General features: G+C 37.6%; 1 protein-coding gene across 13 annotated transcripts in view; it reads left to right on the plus strand.

The window, feature by feature from the left end:
• The window catches only part of RGS7 (regulator of G protein signaling 7), a 268,219-nt gene that overhangs the window by 88,437 nt on the left and 154,728 nt on the right, over positions 1–25,054 (plus strand). For all 13 annotated transcript variants that reach the window (XR_010830253.1, XR_010830254.1, XM_066993975.1 and 10 more), the window contains exon 3: positions 24,239–24,335. Coding sequence is in view for 11 of the 13 variants with exons in the window: in XM_066993975.1 (XP_066850076.1) it covers positions 24,239–24,335 (97 nt within the window). In the remaining 2 variants the exon portion in view is untranslated. The remainder of the gene's footprint in view (positions 1–24,238; positions 24,336–25,054) is intronic.

A 25,054-nucleotide genomic window follows, 5' to 3' on the forward strand; every position in this document is an offset into this window, starting at 1 on the left:
TGTCTTCTGTGTATTCAGAAGAAAGGAAGTTACTGTTCATTATAATTTGCCTTATAACAGTTAAATTTAAGAATCCAGAGAAGCTGAATGTTTTATGTGCTGTCAGGTTTTTAGTCAATGTAACAAAACTGGTGTGAATCTTTTGAGCCTCTAAGCCTTGCTATCTGTCTGAAGTTCTAAAGTAAATTTCAAGTTGAGCACCTATTAATTATGTTAATTTGAATTTTAGTTGTGGAGTCAGGTATTTGACAACTCCTTAAATGTTGCCTACATGAGTGGTGCAGAGGGACCAAGGTAGGACAATCCCTGTGCTGGACCCTTCACAGAGGGGTCTCAGCCCTGCATTACAATTTTTAAAAATGTGACCAGGAGGAGCACTATGGCTTAGATGTTGTGCACTTATTTAGACTTGACATGTTGTTCAAAGAATGTCACATTCTCCTGTGGTGAATTCAGGGAAACAATATGTATTTTTGAAAATTTTGCCCTTTTTACCATTTTATCATTTACCTCACTCAAACCTCTCTGCCTCATCTAAAGCTTATTTAAACAGCTGTAGAAATAATAGTCATGCAAACAATAGATAATGTTGAGGATTGCTTAGTTTGTAAATACCTTGAAATACTATGTTATTATTTAGCCTTATTTATTTGCTTTGTTAAAGCAGCATAGGGTAAGATGGTAAGAACAAGATATTTTGATTTATGATTTTCTGACATATTTTCTGTAGTGGATAATTAATAGGAAGTGACCAAGCCGTGGTAACAACCTAATTAGGCTGTTAGGTTGTTGTTATTTTAGAATAAAAACAACATGGAGAATGAGTTTGAAGGTAGGAAGTTTGCATCTCAGAACTTTACCTTTTTCATATCTGTATGTTGTAACCTAAATGCAATGGTTCACAGTTCACAGCCAAACAATTGACTAGTATTCTGTTGAATTGGTGCTCATATTCATTTCACTGCATGGTCATCTGGATACTTGTAAACATATAGCTTGAGAAAACAGAAATTACACAAAACAGAAATTTGGTTATGGCAGCTTTACTGCTCAAAAAAAAAAAAAAATCACCACACCACTCACAAACAGTTGTTTGTATTCCCAATGTCATATGCACAAACATTGCTTTCACCTTCAGTGTCTGTTGGTTGATTCAAAATAACTCTGTGCTGTGAGAAGGTTTTATTTTGTACATATAAAAAAAAAAAAAAGAGCTGGAAAAACAAGCAGAACCTCCATAGTAACACAGTGGTAGTTCTTTTATTCGCCCATGTATATTTGATCATATTTCATATTTAACTGATGCATTTATCACAATGTTCTAGTAATTTATTGGTCCTTCCACTGGATGAAACCATTGTGATAGAAATTAATGATGCCCAGAAATTTGCTTTTCTTCATCCCACTAATTTCTTCTGGTTTGACCCAAACTTACAATTTTGTTTCCGTGAAAAAAATAAAAATAAAAAAGGCTACATTCACAGAACTGGTACCTTTTTTAGCCAGCTTTGGGGTAAAGGAAAAGCAAAATGCGTATTCTCTACTGAAAAGCTGCCCTACCACGCAAAACCTATGCTAGCTGGTGCTAGTGTGCTTTTGAATTGTTCTTTTGATGTTCTTCTACTAGCTGTATGTGCTTCTAAATACCCCAATGTGAGGGTCTGAGTCATCCTTTGGTGCCAGTCTTCCTTTCTGATTAATAAAGTGTTTCATATGTGGCACAAACATGAGTAAACAATGCCTCAGGGCAGACCTGGTGAATGGAATACTCCCCTGATAGCTCATGGTATTGGAAAAGTTGTGTAAATTGGACAGGTTTCTGCATTTTGGGATTGATTCCTAAGCACTAGCTCACCAATGGCATTACTTTCTCTCTAGTTTCATAAAGGTAGCTCTTTATTTCCACTATTTTCTTTATGTTTTGATTTCACTTCAGTGATTTGTTTAGTAGCCAAAACAGAAAAAAAGTAATTTAGCTGCAAGTTCTGACTGTATATCAACAGTTTGACTGCTTTCAGTTTCTATTACTCCACCTCTGCTTTTTCTCCCCTTCACCGCTCCTTTTTTTTCTTTTTTTTTTTTTTTTTTAGTGACCTCTTGTAACAATTTCCTATTATATTTGGGGAAGAAGAATCATTTGGGAGATTATATGTATAAAAATATATTGTAGTGCATAACTGAGGGGAAACCAACAGGCTAGATCTTATTAAAACTTCATTGCATACCAAAATGTTTGCTAGTATTATGAATTTTAGCCCAGTGAATAGAAGAAGTGAAAAGAAAGAAAGTGATGAAGAACCATACAGTTGTCAGCTGTCCTCAACTCTCTGAACTGTTTGTTAAGCATGTGGGACTACTTACAGCATTTACGTGCTAGAAGAAATACTAGAAGACAGTCATTTTAAATTTTAATATTGGTTAGAAATCACAGTGTTGATCCAGGTCTTTAAAACTTGTAATTCTCAGCTGTATTTGGAAGAAAAGTTTTCCATCCTGGAGATGGGAAAAAACATTACTATTTGTGGGAGATGGACAAGGTGAGGGGAGGAAAGTGGAGGTTTATTGCCAATGCTTTGTAACCTGAAGATAAATAACAGAACCCAGAATGTAATTAAGCTTGAACATTCTGTGCATGCTAGGTACTCACGTTATTTTAAAATCATTGAGAAATAAGATTTTCATAGAAATGCATGACTGCTCAGCTATGAAAGGCAATAAAATAGAGCTTGAACAAAAAAATTGTAGAAATTTATAATTGAGATGGTTTCTGTTTCCATTTCTCTTCACTGCTACATGCCAATATATGGCATAAATATGGAGATACATGAGATACCCCAGAAAAACAGGACAGAAACTCCTACTTAAACTGAATTTGAAACCTAAGGAGAATGCAGTCTAGATGGTTTACCTACATGTCTGTGGTATCAACACTGTGTAGCTCTGGATGCTGTGCATGCCCAGTGTGCTTCTTGGCTGCTGCTGATCCTGAAGCAGGTAGTGGTGTTCTGCTGGTAACACGTTTAACGTGTTTTATTTTTGAGACCTACTGTCACCCTACTATTACACAGTCTGGAATTGTCAGGACTCTGGTTCATTAGATTTGGATTTATTAGAAATTAATCATAGTTCTCTGAACAAAATGTAGCCTTAGAGGGAAAAAAACTGACCAAACAACAACAAAATCTGCAGACAAATAATATGAGGAAAAAAAAATATTTTAACTGCAGAGATTCCATTTTTCAAAATGATTACATTTCAGAATGTTGTTTGAATAGTATCATCTCAAAATGACAAGAAATTGTAGTTTTAATGTAAGAAGAAATGACACTTTAAATGTATTTAATCTTTATTTTTAAGTCAATAATGAACATGAAATCTTTTAAAAGATTTTTTAAAGCAATACAGATCTGCATGAAAATACAAGAATTCTTCAGAAATGTCAGTGTTTTCCAAAATTTCTTCTATGATCTTATCAGCTTTTTGGGAAAAATAAGCCCAAGGACAGTCTGTAGCTTTTTTCAAATGTTAATTCTAACTTAATTTCATTTGAGTATCTGTCCTCTTCTATTTGCAATTTTTCATCTGCAATAGTTAACCATTCTTCTGTCTCCTTCAGTAATCTGTGTCCTTTTAAGTTTTCCTGCATCCCTACTTAGGTGTATGTTTCTTCTATGCCTTTACTGATTACACTTAGTCTATTTCATTATTGCTTCTTGTTCCAGTGCTGCTACTTGAAAGTGCCTGCCCATATCTATCACAACTGTTCAGTAAAGCATCAAATCTCACTGCTGTTAAATATTGAATGTTAATTTCTCTAAGCAGTTGAAGTATTTACCCGATTGTACCTACAAAACAAGGTGGTTTTTCAAGGCAGGGATTCCTTTCTTTATGCATTATGTCACTGATGATGTGCATTTCAGTATTAGAATTTAACTCGATGATGGTGTATTAGCTAGTGTTTAACAGTGTTGCTGTACTTTACCAGCACAATGAATAATTTGCTTTGGAAAATTTGGGGATAGAGGGGTGTTTCCAGAATTACTGGTTTGGGGAAAATGGTATTTGTTAGTAACAAACTCTGGGAATTATCACACATTCTTCTTCCTGCTGGCATCTGGTTTAACTTTTTAGTTTCTGTTTCTCCAAGGGCTGTCAAAGGATGTGCAGTGTGCTACCCTTAAACCGTTGGTTGGAAATTAATTTTATGATCATAGAATCACAGAATGGTTTGGGTTGGTGTTGTGGTTTAACCCGGCTGGCAGCTACACACCACACAGCCGTTCGCTCACCCTCCCCCCTCCCTCTCTGGTTTGGGGGAGAGAAACGGGAAAGTGAAGCCTGTGAGTTGAGATAAAGACAGTTTATTAAGACAGGAAAATAATAATAACAATAATAATAATAATAGTGATAATGGTAATAGTATTAACAATAATAATGTGTAAGAAAACAAGTGATGCACAATGCAATTGCTCACCACCCGCTGACCGATGCCCAGCCTATTCCCGAGCAGCCGGCCCCCCACCCCGGCCAGCCACCCCTATATATTGTTTAGCATGACGTCAGATGGTATGGAATACCCCTTTGGCCAGTTTGGGTCAGCTGTCCTGGGTCTGTCCCCTCCCAGCTCCTGCTGCACCCCCAGCCTGCTCGCTGGCAGGACAGAGCGAGAAGCCGAAAAGTCCTTGGCCTGGTGTAAGCACTGCTCTGCAACAATTAAAACATCAGCATGTTATCAGCGCTCTTCTCATCCTAATCCAAAACATAGCACCCTACCAGCTACTATGAGCTACTTAACTCTGTCCTAACTGGAACCAGGACAGTTGGAAAGAACCTTAAGGTTACCTGGTTCCAACCTCCCTGCCGTGGGCAGGGACACCTCCCACCAGACCAGGGTGCACAAAGCCCCATCCAGCCTGGCCTTGAACACCTTCAGGGATGGGACATCCACAGCTTCTCTAGGCAACCTGAGAACTGCCTCACCACCCTCAGAGTGAAGAATTTCTTCATTTTATCTAATCTAAACCTACCCTCTTTTAGTTTAAAACCATTACACCTTGTCCTATCCCTACACCCCCTGACAAAGAGTCCCTCCCCATCTTTCCTGTAGGCTCCCTTCAGGTACTGGAAGGCAACTCTAAGGTCTCCCTGGAGCCTTCTCTTCTCCAGCCTGAACAACCCCAACTCCCTCAGCCTGTTTTTGTAGGAGAGGTGATTCGGCCCTCTGATCACCTTCATGGCCCTCCTCTGGGCTCACTCCAACATGTCCCTGACCTTCTTGTGCTGGGGGCCTGAGAGCTGCACGCAGTGCTTCAGGTGGGGTCACACGAGAGCAGAGCAGAGGGGGAGAATCCCTTCCCTCGCCCTGCTGGCCACACTGCTTTTGATGCAGCCCAGGACATGGTTGGCATTCTGGGCTGCAGGAGCACATTGCTGGCTCATGTCGAGCTTCTCATCAACCAGCACTCCCAGGTCCTTCTCAGGGCTGCTTTCAGTTCAATCTCTGCTCAGCCTGTATGTGTGCTTGGAATTGCCCCTGCCCAGATGCAGGACCTTACACTTGGCCTTGCTGAACCTCATGAGTTTCTCACAGGCCCATCTGTCAAGCCTGTCCTGGTCCCCCTGTTCGGCATCCCTTCCCTCTAGTGTGTCAACTGCACCCCAGAGCTTGGTGTCATCAAAAAACTTGCTAAGTGTGCACTTGATTCCACTATCCATGTCACCAACAAAGATGTTAAACAGCGCTGGCTTGGAATAATGAGTCATTGGAACAACTAGGTCCAGTCCTGGGAAAGTCAACTCCAGTTGTGGTAAGCTGTCGGTGTCATTTCCCCGTGCTTAATGTTACACTTCTCTAGGAGGAAGTGTAATTGTGTGGCTTCTGGCTGTTGAATAGCAAACCCCATGACTTACAGTTATTAGAGATGATAGGAATTCACCTTTGTTTCAGACTGAATGTACCTTTGGTTTTTTATATAGAGGATTTTTATATCTGAACTAGCTCCCTAGAATAAAATTTATATCCTGAAACTAGAAACTATTGTTAATGCTGGCTCCTTGGTAGTAGTAACTCATTTCACTATGTATGCTGTTGAACAAATTCTGATTCACTGTTTCCAGTTGGTTGTTACAAATTCTTCAGACACTTTAGAGTACACAGTGGGAATACTCTGACTGGGTAATAAGACTTACTGGCATAACAACGAAAAGGAAATAAAGCAAACCATCACTGTCTTGATTTTGAGACAAGGTGCAAATTGATCTCTTGCTTATTTCTGATGAGCCTTCTGCATCCGCTCATTTCTTTCGTGTTGTGTCTGGAAAGTATAGTTAAATGCGCAAGTGATTACTGCATGAATTCATAAATATAACCTAAAATTGAGAAAGCCAAGCAGATATTTTAATAAGAAGTCTACAATAATATTACAACATCCTCAAGTAAGCACTTTTGAATCAAATTTTATAAATACAGATTTTTTTTTGTAGTACAGAATAAAAATTACATATAGATTTGTTTGTGTACACACATATATATGTATAAATATAGGTATATGCATAAAAATACCAGGATACAAGTCTACTCTGCAAAATTAGGGCCACAATTTGGTTCTACGTAAAGAGATTGCACAAAATTAATGATATGTAGAGAGTAGAATTCAGCGCAAAGTGTTCTGGATGGAAAAATTCGGTTATGATTTCTGTGCAGAAGACTTCTACTGGTCCAAAAGACACAGTGCTTCATAAACTCTAATGACACATTCATTAGGATCTTCAGGATGAATCCACAGCTAGTAGGGTATAGAGAGTGGACTACTGCTTTAGTATGAATGTCAGAATTAAAGTACTGTGGGAACACCTAATGTGAAAAATGGTGCTGTTGTTTCTTTAAAATAAATGAAGCCAAGCTATTGATATAACATGTTTAATTAGCTTCAAAATTATTAAAAAACCAGAGTGTAATGCAGACTTGTAGTCCCAAACTCATCCATCCTCCATGCATGTGATTTAGAGCTGAGCAATGCTGGCAAACAGTACCTGAGCACATTCTTTTGGGCAGAGACTGGGCAGTTGTACAGGAGGGTTTGAGAGAAAACTTTACATGAAAGGGAAATTATTTACAATTCATTGCAATTGTCCTTACATGTAGTTTGTCAAATGGTACTTGTTGAAATTTGATTTGACAAAGGGACCTTCAGTTACGTTGTAACAAAATCAGTGATATGTCTCAGATTAACATGGCTAACATTAGTAATTATTTCAGAACAATCACCCGGGAATACCATAAAGATTTATGAGTGTAGGAAGAAAAGTAAACATCCTGTCTTCTCTTTTAAGTTTATGTCTTTTAATTCACTTTCACTTATGTTTTAGAACTAATTTCTTATACCCTGTGAAGGTTTAAGATCAGTTTCTGGGAGTTTACATACGTTTCTAGGGATGAAATCAACTTGAAATCTGATCCTATCCTGGAGCAAAAGTCTCTTTGGTTCAATTTACATTAGGTTGGACTCAAGAAGTGTATGTTAGGTAGTAAAGTGTGTTCCCGATCAGAGTGAATCTTGAATGTCCTCATATCTTGACTGCCTATGATAGATAATAGCATTCAGCAGTTATTCCAGTTAATGATATTGTTATGACTTTCACCCATTTATACTAAGTTAAAAATCACTGCTGTGCTCTGTACAATCTCAGCAGATTTACTCTAAATTTCCAGAGCCTGCAGTCTCTTTTTATGTCTCCAGATTTTTTTTTATGTTGTCTGAACTTGAAAAAATAGTTCTTATGAGAAAAAATATATAAAAAAATCTTCTAGATAATAGTAAAAGCATGATGGTCAGTATATGGTGGAAACTGCTTTGGAACAAGAAATGATTGAAAGGTAATGACTGTGTTTGCTGGAATTTGTCATTTTTTTGTAATAAAAATCAGATGTGGGATTTTGACAAAGTGGTACTCCATTTTAGAAGGCTCCTCTAGATACCACTTTTAGAGCTCATCCCCAAAGGGTGTGTGTGTATATATATATATATATATATATATATAAATCTTTAAATAAATATTTACTTTTCAAGAAGCAGCATTTAAACTAGGTTTCAAGTATACAGTACTGTTACCTGACCTGTCTAGTAAGGATGTAGAATTTGGGGAGGTGTTGCTGAAAGATACATGAAAGTGAGTATTTTTATCGCTGTGTTTTCAGTGCTAGATCTTGAAGATTTTAGCTTAATTATTTAAGCAGGAAGTACCGAGAAATAAATTCTACTAAGAGTGTAAATGATGACCATAAGATAAAATGCAAATCTACACTGAATGGGATTTCATTTTTAAGTGTTGAAAGAAATTAAAAGATACTGAAGATGGATCTTTCCCTTTTACTCCTCACTGCATCCCCTTTCAGCTTTCTTGAACACATAAAATAATGTTTGAAAGCCATTTAAAGCTGTTTCACTGTATGAGTTCATCACAATATTTTCTTAAAACACAATGTAGTACAGCTAGATGTGGTAAAATAAAGAAGGAACCAAGAGGCATACATAAACAAGCATGTCTCTAAACATGATTTTTCAGAATAATGAAATTCTCAGTCATGGTTAGTAAAGCATTCAAAACATCTAACATGCAAGATATTAGTTGTCAGGTAGAACCATACAGAAATGACTTGATGTCATGGACTTGTAGATGGGATTCAGACTCTTCAGTTTAAATTATGGGACTTAATAAATAGTTCATCTTTTGGTAAGAAAAGAGGAGGTGTCAGTACCTCTGACAGTCAGGACGTACTTAACATTTAGAAACCTCATTCCTAGAGATTTAAGGATTTGTTCCCAAAATATCAAAGGCAATGCCTTTGCTGTTGGCTTTGATTTCATGCCTATGGTGGCAGGAGAGATAATGTGAAAGAGCATGACTCTGAAGCTTTCTGGAACTGAAAGAAATTCCAGTCTGTTAAAAATCTGAATACTTTAATTTTATATAGCTTTACAATGCCCCAACACATCAAAATTATTTAGAAAGTCATTTAGTTAATGGTGGTTTCTGTAGCTGTGTCTGAGGAACCTGAGAGACAGGAGGCAACTCACAAGAGACCTCTTAGTTAAAGTGAAGAAGAAATGCAAGGATTCCCAAATCCTGGTCAAGTGCTTCATCTGCTAAATGAAACTTTTTGCTCTATTCCCAAATTCTGGTGGAATCTTATCACTGTTTATGTCTTTAGTTTTTTTACTTTTTTTCTTTCAAGTTTGAAACAGAATCATATTGTACTGTTTCTATACGTATCATCTGCAGCCCCTTAATTTTGCCTGAGTAAAGACTAGCTGTGCAATGTATTTACTCTGTTTATCCAGAAGTAGGAATCTGCATTGTTTTTTGCTTGCAGACTACCTCTAATTATTGTGTTTTAATTTATTAGTGTAGATTTCTCTGTTAGGGTAGTTACTCTGTGTAGGGACATATAGTTTCTCCAGTAAGTATCCCATTTCTTCTAGCAGTTATTCATCTCTAATTTATTTGGAGTGTGAAATAGTTCCTGATGAATGCTCCCATGCACTGGTTCAGAACGATCTCAAGTAGAGTAGGCCTTATGTTGTTAACCTCATTACATCTCATTCTTTAAACTGGTAAAGCAGTTAAACTGGTGATGGAGAAAATGTGCTTTAAAAACATTTGGGATTTTTTGAGTAAGAGAGGATGTTACTAAGCTTCTCTGTTTTGAGGGTAATGTTATCTGAAACTTGGATCCCAAAGTTTCTAAGACCCACATTCAGGCTACTGGTTTGATCCAACTGGATTTAGTAGAGATTCCCACTCAGTCCAGTTTCATTTGTATTGTGATGACAGGTTAATATGCCCACTCCGGTGGAGGCAAACCACAGAAATATTTTTATAGGCAGATTATTTATCCTGAGGACAAACTTGTCTTAGTTAAATACGCTATGAAGTTGTTTTACTGTTACAGATTTAATTAGGCTATCTGACCCCATAGAAAAGACAAGTAAGGCTTGTATGAAAGTTGTCCAAACTTATAGTTAGGTTGGTAAATACAGGAATTACCACAAGTAATTCTTTTGTTTTGTCAAAACAGAAGTAAAAGGTTGTTACTTATCTGTTTACTTTCTTACTTGTATGAAGGATGGGTAGTGCTTGCCAGAAACATATTGCTAATGAGACTGAAGGGGGGTTATGTGGATTCTTATTGAGTCTACTTCAGTGTTGGCAACTGATTAACTCACCTTGACTGAACACCTGGCTGAACAGAGAGTTGTGGCTCGAGCTTAGGAGAAAAAAGAGGGTTTATAATCTTTGGAAAAGAGGGCGGACCACTCAGGAGGACTATAAGGATGTTGCGAGGCTGTGCAGGGACAAAATTAGAAAGGCCAAAGCTCATCTGGAGCTCAATCTGGCTACTGCCGTTAAAGATAACAAAAAACGTTTTTAGAAATACATCAACACAAAAAGGAGGACTAGGGAGAATCTCCATCCTTTACTGGTTGCGGGGGGAAATTTAGTTACAAAAGATGAGGAAAAGGCTGAAGTGCTCAATGCCTTCTTTGCCTCAGTCTTTAGCAGCAAGACCAGTTGTTCTCTGGATACCTGGTAACCTGAGCTGGTGGAAGGGGACGGGGAACAGCATGTGGCCCTCACTATCCATGAGGAAATGGTTGGCGACCTGCTACAGCACTTGGATGTACGCAAGTCGATGGGGCCAGATGGGATCCACCCGAGGGTACTGAGCGAACTGGCAGAGGAGCTGGCCAAGCCGCTTTCCATCATTTATCCGCAGTCCTGGCTATCAGGGGAGGTCCCAGTCGACTGGCGGCTAGCAAACGTGACGCCCATCTACAAGAAGGGCCGGAGGGTAGACCCGGGGAACTATAGGCCTGTTAGTTTGACCTCAGTGCCAGGGAAGCTCATGGAGCAGATTATCTTGAGTGTCATCACACGGCACTTGCAGGGCAAGCAGGCGATCAGGCCCTGTCAGCATGGGTTTATGAAAGGTAGGTCCTGCTTGACGAACCTGATCTCCTTCTATGACCAAGTGACGCGCTTGGTGGATGAGGGGAAGGCTGTGGATGTGATCTATCTTGACTTCAGTAAGGCTTTTGACACCGTTTCCCACAACATTCTCCTCAAGAAACTGGCTGCTCATGGCTTGGACTGGCGTACGCTTTGTTGGGTTAAAAACTGGCTGGATGGCCGGGCCCAAAGAGTTGTGGTGAATGGAGCCAAATCCAGGTGGAGGCCGGTCACTAGTGGAGTCCCCCAGGGCTCAGTACTGGGGCCAGTCCTCTTTAATATCTTTATCGATGATCTGGATGAGGGGATCGAGTGCACGCTCAGTAAGTTTGCAGATGACACCAAGTTAGGTGCGTGTGTCGATCTGCTCGAGGGCAGGAAGGCTCTGCAGGAGGATCTGGATAGGCTGGAGCGATGGGCTGAGGCCAACTGTATGAAGTTCAACAAGGCCAAGTGCCGGTCCTGCACCTGGGGCACAACAACCCCAAGCAGTGCTACAGGCTGGGAGATGAGTAGTTGGAAAGCTGCCTGGCCGAGAAGGACCTGAGAGTGTTGGTGGATAGTCGGCTGAATATGAGCCAGCAGTGTGCTCAGGTGGCCAAGAAGGCCAACAGCATCCTGGCTTGCATAAGAAGCAGTGTGGCCAGCAGGGCTAGGGAGGTGATTGTCCCCCTGTACTCGGCTCTGGTGAGGCCGCACCTCGAGTACTGTGTTCAGTTTTGGGCCCCTCACTACAAGAAGGACGTGGAGGTGCTTGAGAGAGTCCAGAGAAGGGCAATGAAGCTGGTGAGGGGTCTGGAGAACAAGTCTTACGAGGAGCGGCTGAGGGAGCTGGGGTTGTTTAGCCTGGAGAAGAGGAGGCTCAGGGGAGACCTCATCGCTCTCTATAGGTACCTTAAAGGAGGCTGTAGGGAGGTGGGGGTTGGTCTATTCTCCCACGTGCCTGGTGACAGGACGAGGGGGAATGGGCTAAAGTTGCTCCAGGGGAGGTTTAGATTGGATGTTAGGAAAAACTTCTTTACTGAAAGGGTTGTTAGGCGTTGGAATGGACTGCCCAGGGAGGTGGTTGAGTCGCCATCCCTGGAGGTCTTTAAAAGACGTTTAGATGTAGCCCTTAGTGATATGGTTTAGTGGAGGTCTTGTTAGTGTTATGTCAGAGGTTGGACTAGATGATCTTGGAGGTCTCTTCCAACCTAGACGAGTCTGTGATTCTGTGACATACAGAATGCGTAGCTGGCAAACTAGGAAAATAGTGTTACCTAGGATGCACTCTCAGTATGCTGAAGGGAAAAATGCAAGAGGAGAAAGATCTTAGAAGAAAAAAAAAAAATCCAAGAAATTAGAAATTCAGAAACAGCAACAAAGTGACTTGGACTTCAGTAAGTGTAAAGAAGCTGCAAGCTAGGTAGAAGCATATTCTATTCCGCTTACGTGGATGGATTTGTAATGAGATATTTGTTTTTCACAGGTTTAATTGCTGTACTAGATTATGAAGTTATCCTGGTATTTGCTGTACTTTAAATATTTTCAGAACATGCAAATGCCACATGAGGCCTTCTGAGGTCATGGCAATGAATTGAAGCACTAGAGGTTCTTACTCTGTCAGTTAGGTCACTCAAAGCTGTAAATCCCATTCCTTCAGCTAACTGGTAACACCCCTCTTGGCACAATCACAGTCAGCTAATGCATCCTGGCTCTCACTTGTCTTTAGTGGGATGAGCAGTGTTAGATATTGTGCAAGAACTACTAAATGTTAGATTATACTGATTACTTGAAAGAAGGCAACAATTTTAAATGTGTTAGATTCATTTGAAATGCTGCTGTCTGGAAGACTGAACAAAGGGTAAAGAGAAACTCTTCAGGTTAACTAAGTACACATCAGTTGAGAGGTATTATGTCTTGTACAACCCTATGGCTGATTTAGTGATAGAAAGGTGTGTGTGATGTACATACTTCCATTATGCACTCACCTTGCCCAGAGTAGCCTTAACATTATAGGTTTATGTCAAACCCCCATTTATTGTTTACCCCTCTGAGCCTTAATCTGAGCCTTAATCCGCAAGTTTCTTCTTGACCCATTTGACACAGTAAAGCAGTTGCCTGATGTTACTTTCTCGTTTGGCTTGTTTGCACAGAAAATCTAAGGTGCAGGACTGCAGGTTTGCTGAAAGAGGACAAGCAATGTCTCTCCTATCTTCGGGTGACAGAGTCCTTCCTGACAATGTGGAGTCATCCCTGTACTGGAAAATCACTATTGTGGGGAATGTATTTTGATACTCTTTGAAGTGGACATTCACTGCACTCCATCGATTGGGTTCAATATATATGCTATCTATTTGTGGGGCTAGATAATTCTGTAAGACGAGTGCTACTTAATTTTGTGATACTCATCATCCAGCCCTGTTTCTCATTGGTTGTTCTCTTGGTTATTTTAGCAGCTGTGATTCCACAAGCTTGTACTATATTGAGAGAGGAAGGTATTCAAGATACCAGCTAGAATATTTTTGTGTATCATTTGCAACGGCAAAAGCAGCACTTTTGTCATATGTTCTGCTTATCATAGTTACTACCTAGAATGAGTCTGTACTTCTGGCAAAACAAAATCTGGCTCAAAAATAGCATTCCTCACTTAATTCTTTAATGCAGTGTTTTGCCTAAAATCCTAATCTTTCCATAGCAAAAATAAATGCACAAATGATTAGGTGTGCTTTAATCCTGAAATTATTTGGTTTGAAATCCGTTTTTGGTTATAAATTACAGTGTGTCTGATTTTAATATTATTCTCATCTCGTTGTATACACAGAGAGAGTATAGTAGTATGTGAGTACTGGAATTGGTTTCTAACAAAAGAATATATCCTTTCCTAGTTGTGTATCCTGTAGACTAAACAAATGGTTATATAGCCATCATTCACAATTCTCAGAGCTCACATATTTCAAATCTGTTAATGAGTGCTGCTCTACTTTCTTTTGTAGTGCAAACATAATTTGACAATAAAGACAGAATACTTCTAATCAAAAGGAATGACTGCAAAGAAAAACAAAATGTAGATACAGTAAATGTCAAACTGACTAAACTGGACAAGTACAGAATGTTCAAACCTGATTTGCTTTCAAGTGTCAAAATTATGAGAATTCAGAAGCTAGCATTTTGATGGTAAAATAGCCTCTTTTTAAAAAAAATGATATTAATTCCATTAATTCCTTTTTTTTTTTTTCCCTGAGGCAATTAAAGTATGGTTGGATTTTCTGTAACAGCATATCATGAACTTGTAAGGGGAGGGTTTTTTTTTTTTTTTTTTTGTTAAAACAGAGAAAAATTAAGCATGACAGAAGGGGATAGTTAATTTTTATCTCTTTAATTCCTTTAGAACAACTAATAGAGTCCTAGAGCTGATGTGATCATTACAAATGTTGAAAGGAAGTTATCACAAAATGTGTTCTCCTTTTAATTATACTGCAACCAGACAAACTCTGATATAGAAAATGTCACATTGGAATGGGTTTCTGTTTCACAAAGCACTGGAACGTACTCTTAGCTGCATCACCAACTGTCTTTTGATATGTCAGTCCACTGTCTTTTCAGGTGAATTAGGTGTAGATACTTTCATTTTCTTTGGAAGTTCCAGACTTAAAGTTTACCAAGTATTTAAGTGCTTTGATGAATAAAGGTTTATTGAAATAGCTCCTGAACACAGTAGAGGATCCTGGAGAAAATAGGGCAATGTAGAATGGGAGTGAGAGAAAAAGTCTGAGTATGTGTATGAGTTAAATGGCAGGAATTTGTATATATCATGAAACATATACTCAGTCACAGGATAATTGGATTTTGAATTCACTTTAGAATTAGGCAGATATAGAGTCCTATACTGGAAAAATTCTGGAAATGTTGAGAAATTATAAATTAAATGGTGGCAAGTTTGGCATTTTTTGCAAAATACCTTTGATAGTTTTAGTTACTCTTTTATTTAATTATACTCTTGTTTAATAAATAGCAGAAATATTTTTGTCAAAAGAAAAAAGATTTGACCAGACTTGACCAGACAAGATTTGACTTGTTTGCCTATTTTTTTCTCAGCAAATACATTTTTTTCCCATTCAGATTGAAATAATTTTCAAAACCATAAAACCTTTTGCAAAACAAGAGCTTGTAGCCTCCACATAGGTCCCCTCAGTATTTTTTACAAAAAATGCATGCAAAACTTCTCCTTGCTGAATAAGAACACCTATGAACTGTGTTACTCTTAAATTTTGTCATGTTCTGATAAGAAGCTTTACTAATTTGTATAATTAATGAAAGATGAAAAAATGCTGCGTGACACGGAGAAATACCTCATTTTGTCTCTGAAGAGTAGGCTAATTCTTGTATGTTTTGCTTATATAAACCTGTAGTTTGCACTATAGTTCCCAAATGGCTACTTCATGAGTAGTATCAGGTAGCTTTGACATGAAAAATTACTTCTGTGTGTGATCTTCTCAAGAGCAGTGAAAAGACGAATAGGCTTGAAACTTCTACTGGCTCAAAGGAGATGATAAGATTTTTAATGAAGAGGGAAAACATCCTGGGGTTACTGGAATGTTGGTTGCTAAATTTTTACAGAAAATGGTTTAAGTACTCTGTTTCATTTGTTCAGTACACTCCTTAAAATATATTTTTTTCATATAGAATGCACAATGATTTTATTGTCTGTTGACTTTATCCTTTCTCTTTTCTGTAACCTTTGCTTGATTGATCAATGATTCATCAATTAATTTGTTTTCCTTTCATTTACATTGTTCTTATAGTGAAAATGGGTGAATTAGATATGCTTCAAAAACAGACACAGCCAGAATATCCATGACTCTCTAGTTTCTGTCTGTTCAGATTAGGCAAAATAAAATACTGTTTTCAAATAAATTGTGTAACATAAGGTGAACAAAACTATTGTGAAACCAATCCATCTGTTGTGTAATGCTACACTACTGTATTACATCAGCAGCCCTTCATTAAAAAAAAAAATAAAGCCAAATGTTATTGATTACTGAAAGCTTACCATATTGTAATACAGTTATTCAGAACAACTTTGTTATGAAAATATAGATCTAAAAGTTACTGCTAAAATTCTGTTTTGGTGGTAGCAATTGTATTTCTGTATTTAATGGAGTTTAATGTCTCAGAACAATTTAAAGACCAGGAGAGATAAACATTTAGTTTTTAAGCAGTATCTCAATTCCCTAGATGATGAAATGTTAGAAGTCCAGCTTGTCTTCTTCAGTTTTCCATCACCCCAGGGTAGATAGCAGTGCAGAAATGACCAAACAAGTTAGGCTTCATCTTCTAAAGTGTTCTTCTTGCAGTTCCATTGTGAATGGAGGAGTAATCATGTGCTTTGATCAACATCATCATCAGCTCTTCTCCAGAGCAGGCCTCAAAATCCTCAAAATATACACAGGCTCATTTTTAAAATTGGTATTCCATTTTCTTGTCATTTTTTGCCCTGAAATGTTATTACTCACAAAATATTAAACTTTTTTTTTTTTTTTTGTAATTATCAATTACTTCTAAGAATAATGATATATGTATTTTTTAAAATAAAATTCTCCTTCTTGCTTGGCAACAGCTAATTCTAAAACGATATGCTGCTGCGAGGCAGCTTTGTTGTGTTCTGGATCATCTGACAAGCCATGAAAAAGTTTTCCAACCACATAAATTTGGACTTAAAACCATTAATAACAGATAACATAAGAAAACTATACCAACTTAGAAAACATCTGTTTTGTGTACTTCAAGATTGAGTGACAATATTTTGGAATAAAATAATTGTTTTCCTGGGAAATGCCTCTTTGTTTAGGTAGCTTAATATATTGTGACTGCTATATCCTACAGCTAATAGTTCTGTGAATGTTTTTTTATGAAGTCACAGTCGCTCATTAGCTACCTGTTACGTTGCATCCCCAATAAAAAGCTGTGTTTGTGTTTTATTCTTTAAAATGTTGGCCTGTACACTGATCAGGGTACCAGTCTGTTCTTTTTTTTTTTTTTTTCTTCCTGTCGAATATTGACATTTTGCTTTTGTTCCTCCTTGGAAAAAAAATCAAACCTTTTAAATATTCTTGCAGTATTGTTCTGAAGTGTCCGTTTAGGATCACAGAGTTCAGCTTTTCAGTTGAGCTTCCCTAAATCACTGCCTGCAGAATGCAGAACAGTGTGGTATCTTCAAGGTGTTCCATTCAATATTGCATGAATTTCTGTTATGGGGATTAACCTTTATCCATTCTTTAATTAGAGGTCACTGACAGTTGTGGCCTTTAAACATGCCACATGATTACAGGTTAAACACAGGAGTTCAAAGTATGCTTTTAGTTTTTCCTTCATCCAGAAAGTACAAAAAAAAGCTCAACTAAGTTCTGTTTCAGCAGATCATTTATTATTATTTTTCCAGCATTTTTGATGCAGACACTGTATTTCATACTCAGAAATACTTACTCTCTCCCAGAGAGGAGCACATATTGTAACATAACCTTGCAGAAAATTATTTGCAATACTGCAGTTGTTGACATCTGAGCTGCCAGTAACTTATCTGATTTTGAATATTCTCTGTGGTTTCAGTAAACGTTATATTTTTTTAAAGTTTGCTTTTTTCCTCTTTAAGAGAACGTATCTAGGAAGGGAATTATTTTCATCGGCTTTATTTTTATATAGTTCAGCACTGTTGGCAGGTGGATGTTGTTTCTTTTATAGCAGCCTAGCTATGTCTCAGTAAGTGCATGTTCATTAATGGTCCCTTGGACTATAAACTTGTCTGGGTAATGCAAGAAACAAGTCCAGGGGGACCATTTGTCTGAATAGGATAAACTCAAGTCTCAATAATACTTGCACAGAACTGGCATCGATTTTTAAGCAAATTCAAAATAATCTTATTTTTAACAAATGGTGAAGGCTTGCCCTGCGGTCATTTGATGTAAGCACATTCCTCTAGTGTATACAGTACCACTCTGGTTTTGAAACCAATCTGGGACATTATGTATATGCCGTATCTGACACAGTACAAATAAATAGGATGAATAAATTTGCATCTTAATTAGAAATTCACCACATTTCTACAAATGCAGATGTCAGAGTGAAGATGGGTAACGCCTCAACAGAGAATATTTCACTACATATGAAGCCAGAACTTCTTTGGCCCTCCATGAGTGCCCTGTTTGAGGAGAGAGCACGAACAATTTGCTCACACCAATGACTTCATTCTGCAGTTAGAAATAACCACAAGGCAGAGTTTTCAGTGTCATAGCTATATGTAGTAAATTAAGCTCTTTAACTGTCTCCATTACTTCCCTTTAACATGACTGGAAACTCATGTTGATTTGTCATTTGATTTTGTGGTGTCAAATATGTACTGCAGGAACAGAGGTTTTGAAGAGGATGGGACCAGTCTAAAAATTTGTATTCTTTTCATTGAATAAGTTATTTTCTAATTTGATGTTTATCAGAGAGTACTTAGGGCAGCTCCCTGCTCCTATACATGTTAGTCATTGCCAGTTTGGTTAATCTTACATATTTTAAGCCATCTTTCAGTGTTGGACATTAGACAAAAATTTAAATGTACTTTTCTGGGCTTGTGGATATTTTAAACTCAGTTTTCATCCCAAGTGGGAAGGAAGAGTTGAAATAACCCAATTCTGCATGAAAGGAAGAATGCTAAAATCTTGGATATAGAGCTGACACACTACGTCATTTCTACATGATTTACAAAAAGAGTTATCATCACTCCTGAACTGAGATGATTTGGTTTAGTTTGGTGAGTACCACTGGCAATCAGCTTGCCTGTATCTGTGCTCATCGGTGCAGCCTCCTGGGCGTTGTAGTTCCTGTATTTTGTGCTCTTTTCTTCTCTGTGGTGCAGCTTGACTAGCTGAACAAAGTCCCCTGGTTCACTGAGTCGGGCAGCTCTCAAGTGGCACTGTGAAGATTCAATTAAAGGAGGATATGGCAGTGATTGTTGGCATGTGTAGTCCAGGTAAAGAGTGGCTCACAGGGAAGAAAGAGACTGTGAGGCTCCTAAAGTGTAGCTCTGATGACGTAGTTTAGCCATTCATGTAAACATACAGATTTTTGCCTCGGTGAAGCACAGCAAAAGACATTATTCCAAATTCTCTGTCCCCGGCAATTCCAGGCTTTTTATGTGATGGGAGTCTCAACAGAAATTCTTTAGTGGAATTGGCAGCGTGTGAGGGAGCATATACGGTACAATGGACTTTCAATAGAGGATTACTGTTGAAAGCAAGAGCAGATACAGATAATTTATTATCAGTATAATACCAGCAGGGTGATAGTATATAGTTAGTGTGTGTTGGAAAATGGAAGAGCAGCCACTACATTGTAAGGACCCTTGCAGCTTTCTCCCACCCTGCTGGCTTTGTTCAGCCCCTGTTGCTTTGTGTGTGTGTCTCTGCATGTGGGGCCAGCCAGCTGCTGGCCAGCTACACTGAAAAGCTCTGACTGTCATTTGTTTAAACAAGGAGGGAAAAAAAATATCTAGGGAAACTTCTAAAAATTTTGTCAGCAGTATTTTTCCCATTGGGTTGTGTCCTATAAAGATAGCTTTGCTGAAAATAAAATGTAAGAGGTTATTACATATTGTACCTTGTGCTTTGTTAAAAAGTTTGGATGAGGTCTGTAGTTAGTTCCACTGGGTTACTCTACTCCTTCATTTAGACAGAACAAAGAAGAAAGATTTTAGCGAAGTCAACGGCAAAGTTCCAATGTGGGTGGACACCGGTTCTAAGGTATGGCAACTGAGAACAAAGTTATGCCTAGTGTTTTTCTTGTGTTGCTTGGTATACTTTTAATTCCCTGGCACTGAAATTCTTTTTAAGATATGATCACAGGAAAGAATTGAGATTTCTTTAAATGTGTAAGTAGGTCAAGGCTTTGGGCTTTTGAATCTTCTGAACTTTAGTTAGTTACATTGGCTTCTTTTTCTAGTCTTTAAATCCTTGTATCTGGTGACCATCTGTATGTGAGGTTGATTTAGGCTTGCTTTTAAAGGAAGAAAACAATTTTGTACTGCACTGACAAACTTTTTAAGTTTTGTCTCTGAATTCATACAAAAAAAATGCTTATCAAGCAGTGATGCTGGAGTATGGTGCAAGAGGATAATTTTTGCAAGATGTGCATGCTTAGCAATGAAATTCATACTTAGATTTAGAAATTTAGAGGTCTGGGTCATCCCAAATCACGTCTTTGAAATCTAGAGCTACAGAAATTCTGCTCTTAGGAGTTGAATTTCACCTAGCTGTAAGTAGCTAATGGATACTAGTCCTGGTTTGCTGTCAAGACTTCCACTGTCAGCAATGGAAAAAGACGAAATACCTTTGGGTAGTGACTGATTAAAGAAAAAGGAAGCAAATTATACCCCATATGTCAGAAACCTCTTGCAATCCTATCAATTAGGAAACTAAGGCAAATAAGCGTAGTCCTTCCAGGGGCGTTTAGCAGATCACACAACTGAGAACCATCACCTTTGCTTCCCACTTGGCAACTTTCAATCTATTTCTCCTGCAGGCAGATACTACTGGTGGTGGGCCCCTGGGGTAAGTCAAGCACATCTCCATGCCTAGCTCTCAGTGAGTTTGGATCAGAATCAGAATTTGTATTAGGTGGTGGCTCCTGCAACCTCTCTATTACAGGATCTCACTATCACCCTTCTTTTTCTTTTGCTTCATATAAGATGCATTGTCACTGTTGTTGTAGAGTTAGTCTTTGAAATAAAGTTGAGAGAGCCCTTGTATGTCAAGATCGAGATTGCAAATTATCTTCACAAGGAGGCAAGTGAAGTTTTAAATATTAATATTGTGTTTTAAATTTGATCTGAGTTGTCTGTGCAACAGAAAGTGAGTTTTGCCAGGTTTAGAACAGGCTCACTAGTAAAAAAATGGCACATTTTTTGATGTATACAGTTATTTATAAAAGGTCCTGTAGAATCTTTGCTGCATTGTGAACTTTCTAGGTACGCTTTATTAATTCTGTAATGATGATTGAGAAGTGGTAAGAAGTGGGCTTATACAGCTTCCTTTTCTTGTGCACATTTAGCTTTGTTTGCAGAGAGATCAGGAGGCAGCTGTTTGTGCACTAGTTTTCTTTGAGTTCTCTGAGAAGGCTTAGGTCTAAAAAAAGAACCGCAGCATTGCATGGTCAAAGGCAGTCAAGCTTAGCCAGGTAAGCATATGACTGGGAAAGCCTGCTTGTAAGGTGAGATGAGGCTGCTTAAGTTTCACTTTTGAGTAACTTGGATGCAAGCAATGATACATCAAGACGGAAAATTACTGTATTAGGCAGAAGCTTGTGTTTCCCAGATTAGACTTCTTAAGCAAAATTAGATGAAGATTTTCTTTTATCATCCTAATTAAACTATTCTGCCCTTTTCATTGTCTTAGGTCACTGTTGATGAATGGCAGCCTTGAGTGCTGCTTCCCAAATATAATTAAAGGAGGACATGTTTTTCTGTGCAAGAGATCATACATTTGCTGCATTTAAATCAACCAAAACTGCGGAAATATGGACTGCATGTAATTGAATTTAAATGATCGACGTGCACATGCTGGATTAGATATTTTTGAATCTTTAATTGAAGCTTTAAAAAAAATACATTGCATTTTCTTATTTTTTAAGATTTAAGAAGATCATAAACCACAAACGACCTTTTAGACTTTCTGGTTGAAAAAGGACAAGACAAATAAGAACTTTGTTATCTGACTCACAGAAAAGAAAGAATTCCAGGTCAACAATAACTGATTAGGAGTCGTGTGTTGTGTTGTGTTATACCTTGTTTCAGATCATTTCCACTCATTATGCACTAATCTTTTTACACTGAATTAACCAGGCAGTTGACAACAATGATGTGTGGAGTGTGAGCTGCCTTGTGCATAGAGGGTGTTCCCTGCTGACATGGAACCATATTCTGAGCTGGACATGCAGGGGAGGGTGTAATTTTGCAGTACAGTCATCCTAAATCTCACTTGGCTAATCAAGTTTTACAAAGTTTAAATCCTGTCCATGAAGCAAGTTCAGGAAAGTATATGTGAATGTCAGTTAGCAATTTATTCTATATACCCTCAGAAGATCGATTACTGACAGCATGAGGAATGCTAAGCATTGAATGTTTTGCACTCTTGCACCATTCCTGAGAAAGAAGTTACTGCATATCAGTTCCTGGAATATTACGTTCCAGGATTGAGTCCTACAATTGTAGGAGTACTTATTATAATGCAAATGTATCTTTTATCATGTTGCCTTATGTTGCCCACTGTAGCATATATTATTATTTAGTCTGCAGTTCTAGCAATATTCCTCTAAGTTTACACTGCATATGCAGAATTTATCATCGAATTTACTTCTGTTCATTTCCATAGAACACCCATACACCTATGGGTATAGTTTTATGTTATTGCTTAAAGCAAAGATACTAACCTGAATTTGAGTGACTTCTTTTTCATTTAGGAACTCATTAAAACAGTTTCCCAACTGGATATAGAAAGAGCTGAAACAAGCTTTCACTTATTGTATGGATAATAAATGTAGGGACAGATTCCATTTTGCAGACAACAGTTTGTCTACTTGACAGTCTCTTCAGAACATTATTACTAGCCTATTTTATTTAAATAATCAAATTCCATGTCAGATGAAAGTCCTGAAATTATTTAGTATTTGATTAATCATTACAAAGAACATTGCTGCCTTTCTTTGGAGTTACATTTGTATATTCTGTAATTGAGAGGAATAGACTCAGTCTTCAACATCTTGCTCTATGCTACGCTAACAATGTCTGCTTCTTTTGGGTACTTTTTATTTCAGACTAGTCCACTGGATTTGTGTTCCTTGGGTTGTTAATGTGTGATCTGTTAGTTGATGGAGCATATGAACCTCCAGACACATTCTGTGTAAACAGGTTTTCCATAAGCAGTGGAATTTATTGATTTTGTTTTCATTTTTGGTATAGATTTTTGTTCTTTTTTCCCAAGTAACTTGTGGCCCCAGCTCCCTCTCTCTTCCCTGATGCTGTACAACACCCCCATTGGGCAAACTAATTCACAGCTGCTAATAATGCTGGTTTGCTGCTTGCTGATTTGAGTCATCTGACTTCTGCAGATAAAAAGGGACAATTTGGTATGTTTTTCCCTTTGTCTCAACACCACCCATCCACAAATTTTATTTTTTTATTTTTTTATTTTTTTTAGGAACTTACTGGGAAACAGAGTTAAGACAGCATGTTTTTTTAAAGATTTGACTAATAATAAGAAATGCTCAGTCATGCGGAAACCCATTTTTCATATGGAGTATGTTGGTAATTTAAGGAAGGAGGAGGGATAATTGTAATTGATTTTACAAGAATATTATTTTATATTTTGAGAGGTTAGGTATTCCAAGAAAGAAAGGGAAGAAAGGTGGAAGTTATTTCATATGTAAACTTAAATTATGAAATATGCAAGAATAAAACTAGCATTGTTGGCCAATGACTCTAATATTCTTTGTGTTTTCCAACAAAGGGACTTGTTCATAGTTCACAACAAAGCAGATTTTTGTGTTGAGTTTAAAATACAAAATACACTGGCCAAATTATCCTATAAAACCGAGTTAGAAAAAATCAGTTATTGCATGTGGAAAATATGGAAAAAAATATACAGCAAGGTGATTTAAAATGAATTTGTATCCACTCCATTACCTATTAAAAAAAAAGAAAAAGTTTCTGGCCTTGTTGTCTTCAGGGATGCAAAATTGCATCACGATGTAATTTTTTCCTCTTCTCAAAAGAAAATAGGGAATTTTTGCTTTGAACTTAAAAGCTCTATTTTTGTTTTATAACAGCCTTTTTGACAGCTGTGTCAGTACCATGCAAGGCTGAATGAGTTTATTCTATTAGGTACAATACCAGTAATACAATCAAACGTGAAGTTCTGTATCCAGCAATGGTATTTGACTACCCTTAAATATTTTAACTATATCTCTTCTGCCTTGGTATCTCCTTCTCCAAAGACTTTGAGAACATACATTAATTTATTATTGTCTATGCTAAAGTACTTCCAATACTTTATCCTGATCAATAAAAATACAAACTATAAATTGTAAACTAAAAAAAAAAAAAAAAGTATTAATAGACCCTTCATTTTCAAAGATTGATCTAAGATTTCTTGGAGAAGTACTTTTAGGTAATTCTGGATTTCTTTATTCTTTCCTTTTTTTTTTTTTTCAGATGGAAGACGTCATAGCCCGCATGCAAGATGAGAAAAATGGGATTCCTATTCGTACAGTCAAAAGTTTTCTTTCCAAGATCCCCAGTGTCTTTTCTGGTAAGAGTCAAAGTGAATTTGATATTACTTGAAGTTCCCAGTCTGTTATGTAAGGGGATGCTCAAATGACAAGTATTTAACTGAGTGCTATGTGAAATACTGTGAGTGCTATTCACAGTCACTTGGTCTGAAGGAGACATTGACTGTCCTTTCAGTACTTTAATAATAGAAATTGTGTATATGTTTCATGTTGGAATGTGCCCTTACAGAGATGATTTTTTCAGTAGACTAGTGAAGGGAATACTTAATTTATTGCAGAAAGTCAATTGTCTGAAGATGGCTTTATTTTTATTGCAGTTTTTCTGCATTGACGATCTGATTTTTAACATGTTTTTAGGGCGAGTATAGAGAGTTTAGAGTACAGGCCAGTGTATGAAGGTAAGAACTGCCACAACAGCAGCACAAAAAGAAAACCATCACAGTATAGTGCAACTGATACTGACTTGTGGCTGTATATATTTCATACAAAGCTTATGATCTGCTTTGGTGGGCTTGGGCTGCCTGTATGCAGGAGGCTAAGAATTAGTTGTCTATAGTGACTTGCAAAATATCTGTAAACTTTATAGTTAATCCAAGTCAGTATTGTTATATGCACAAAAATCTGTCAATTTATTTTTTAATTAACTAGTAACTATCTTTTCTTTGTTTGTTTACATATGTTTGTATACATTTCTTCATTTATGTATGTGTGAATACACCTCCTTTATGCTACCAATGAC

Source organism: Anser cygnoides, chromosome 3, assembly GCF_040182565.1.
Source record: "Anser cygnoides isolate HZ-2024a breed goose chromosome 3, Taihu_goose_T2T_genome, whole genome shotgun sequence".
In the NCBI taxonomy this organism is placed as follows: Eukaryota; Metazoa; Chordata; class Aves; order Anseriformes; family Anatidae; genus Anser; species Anser cygnoides.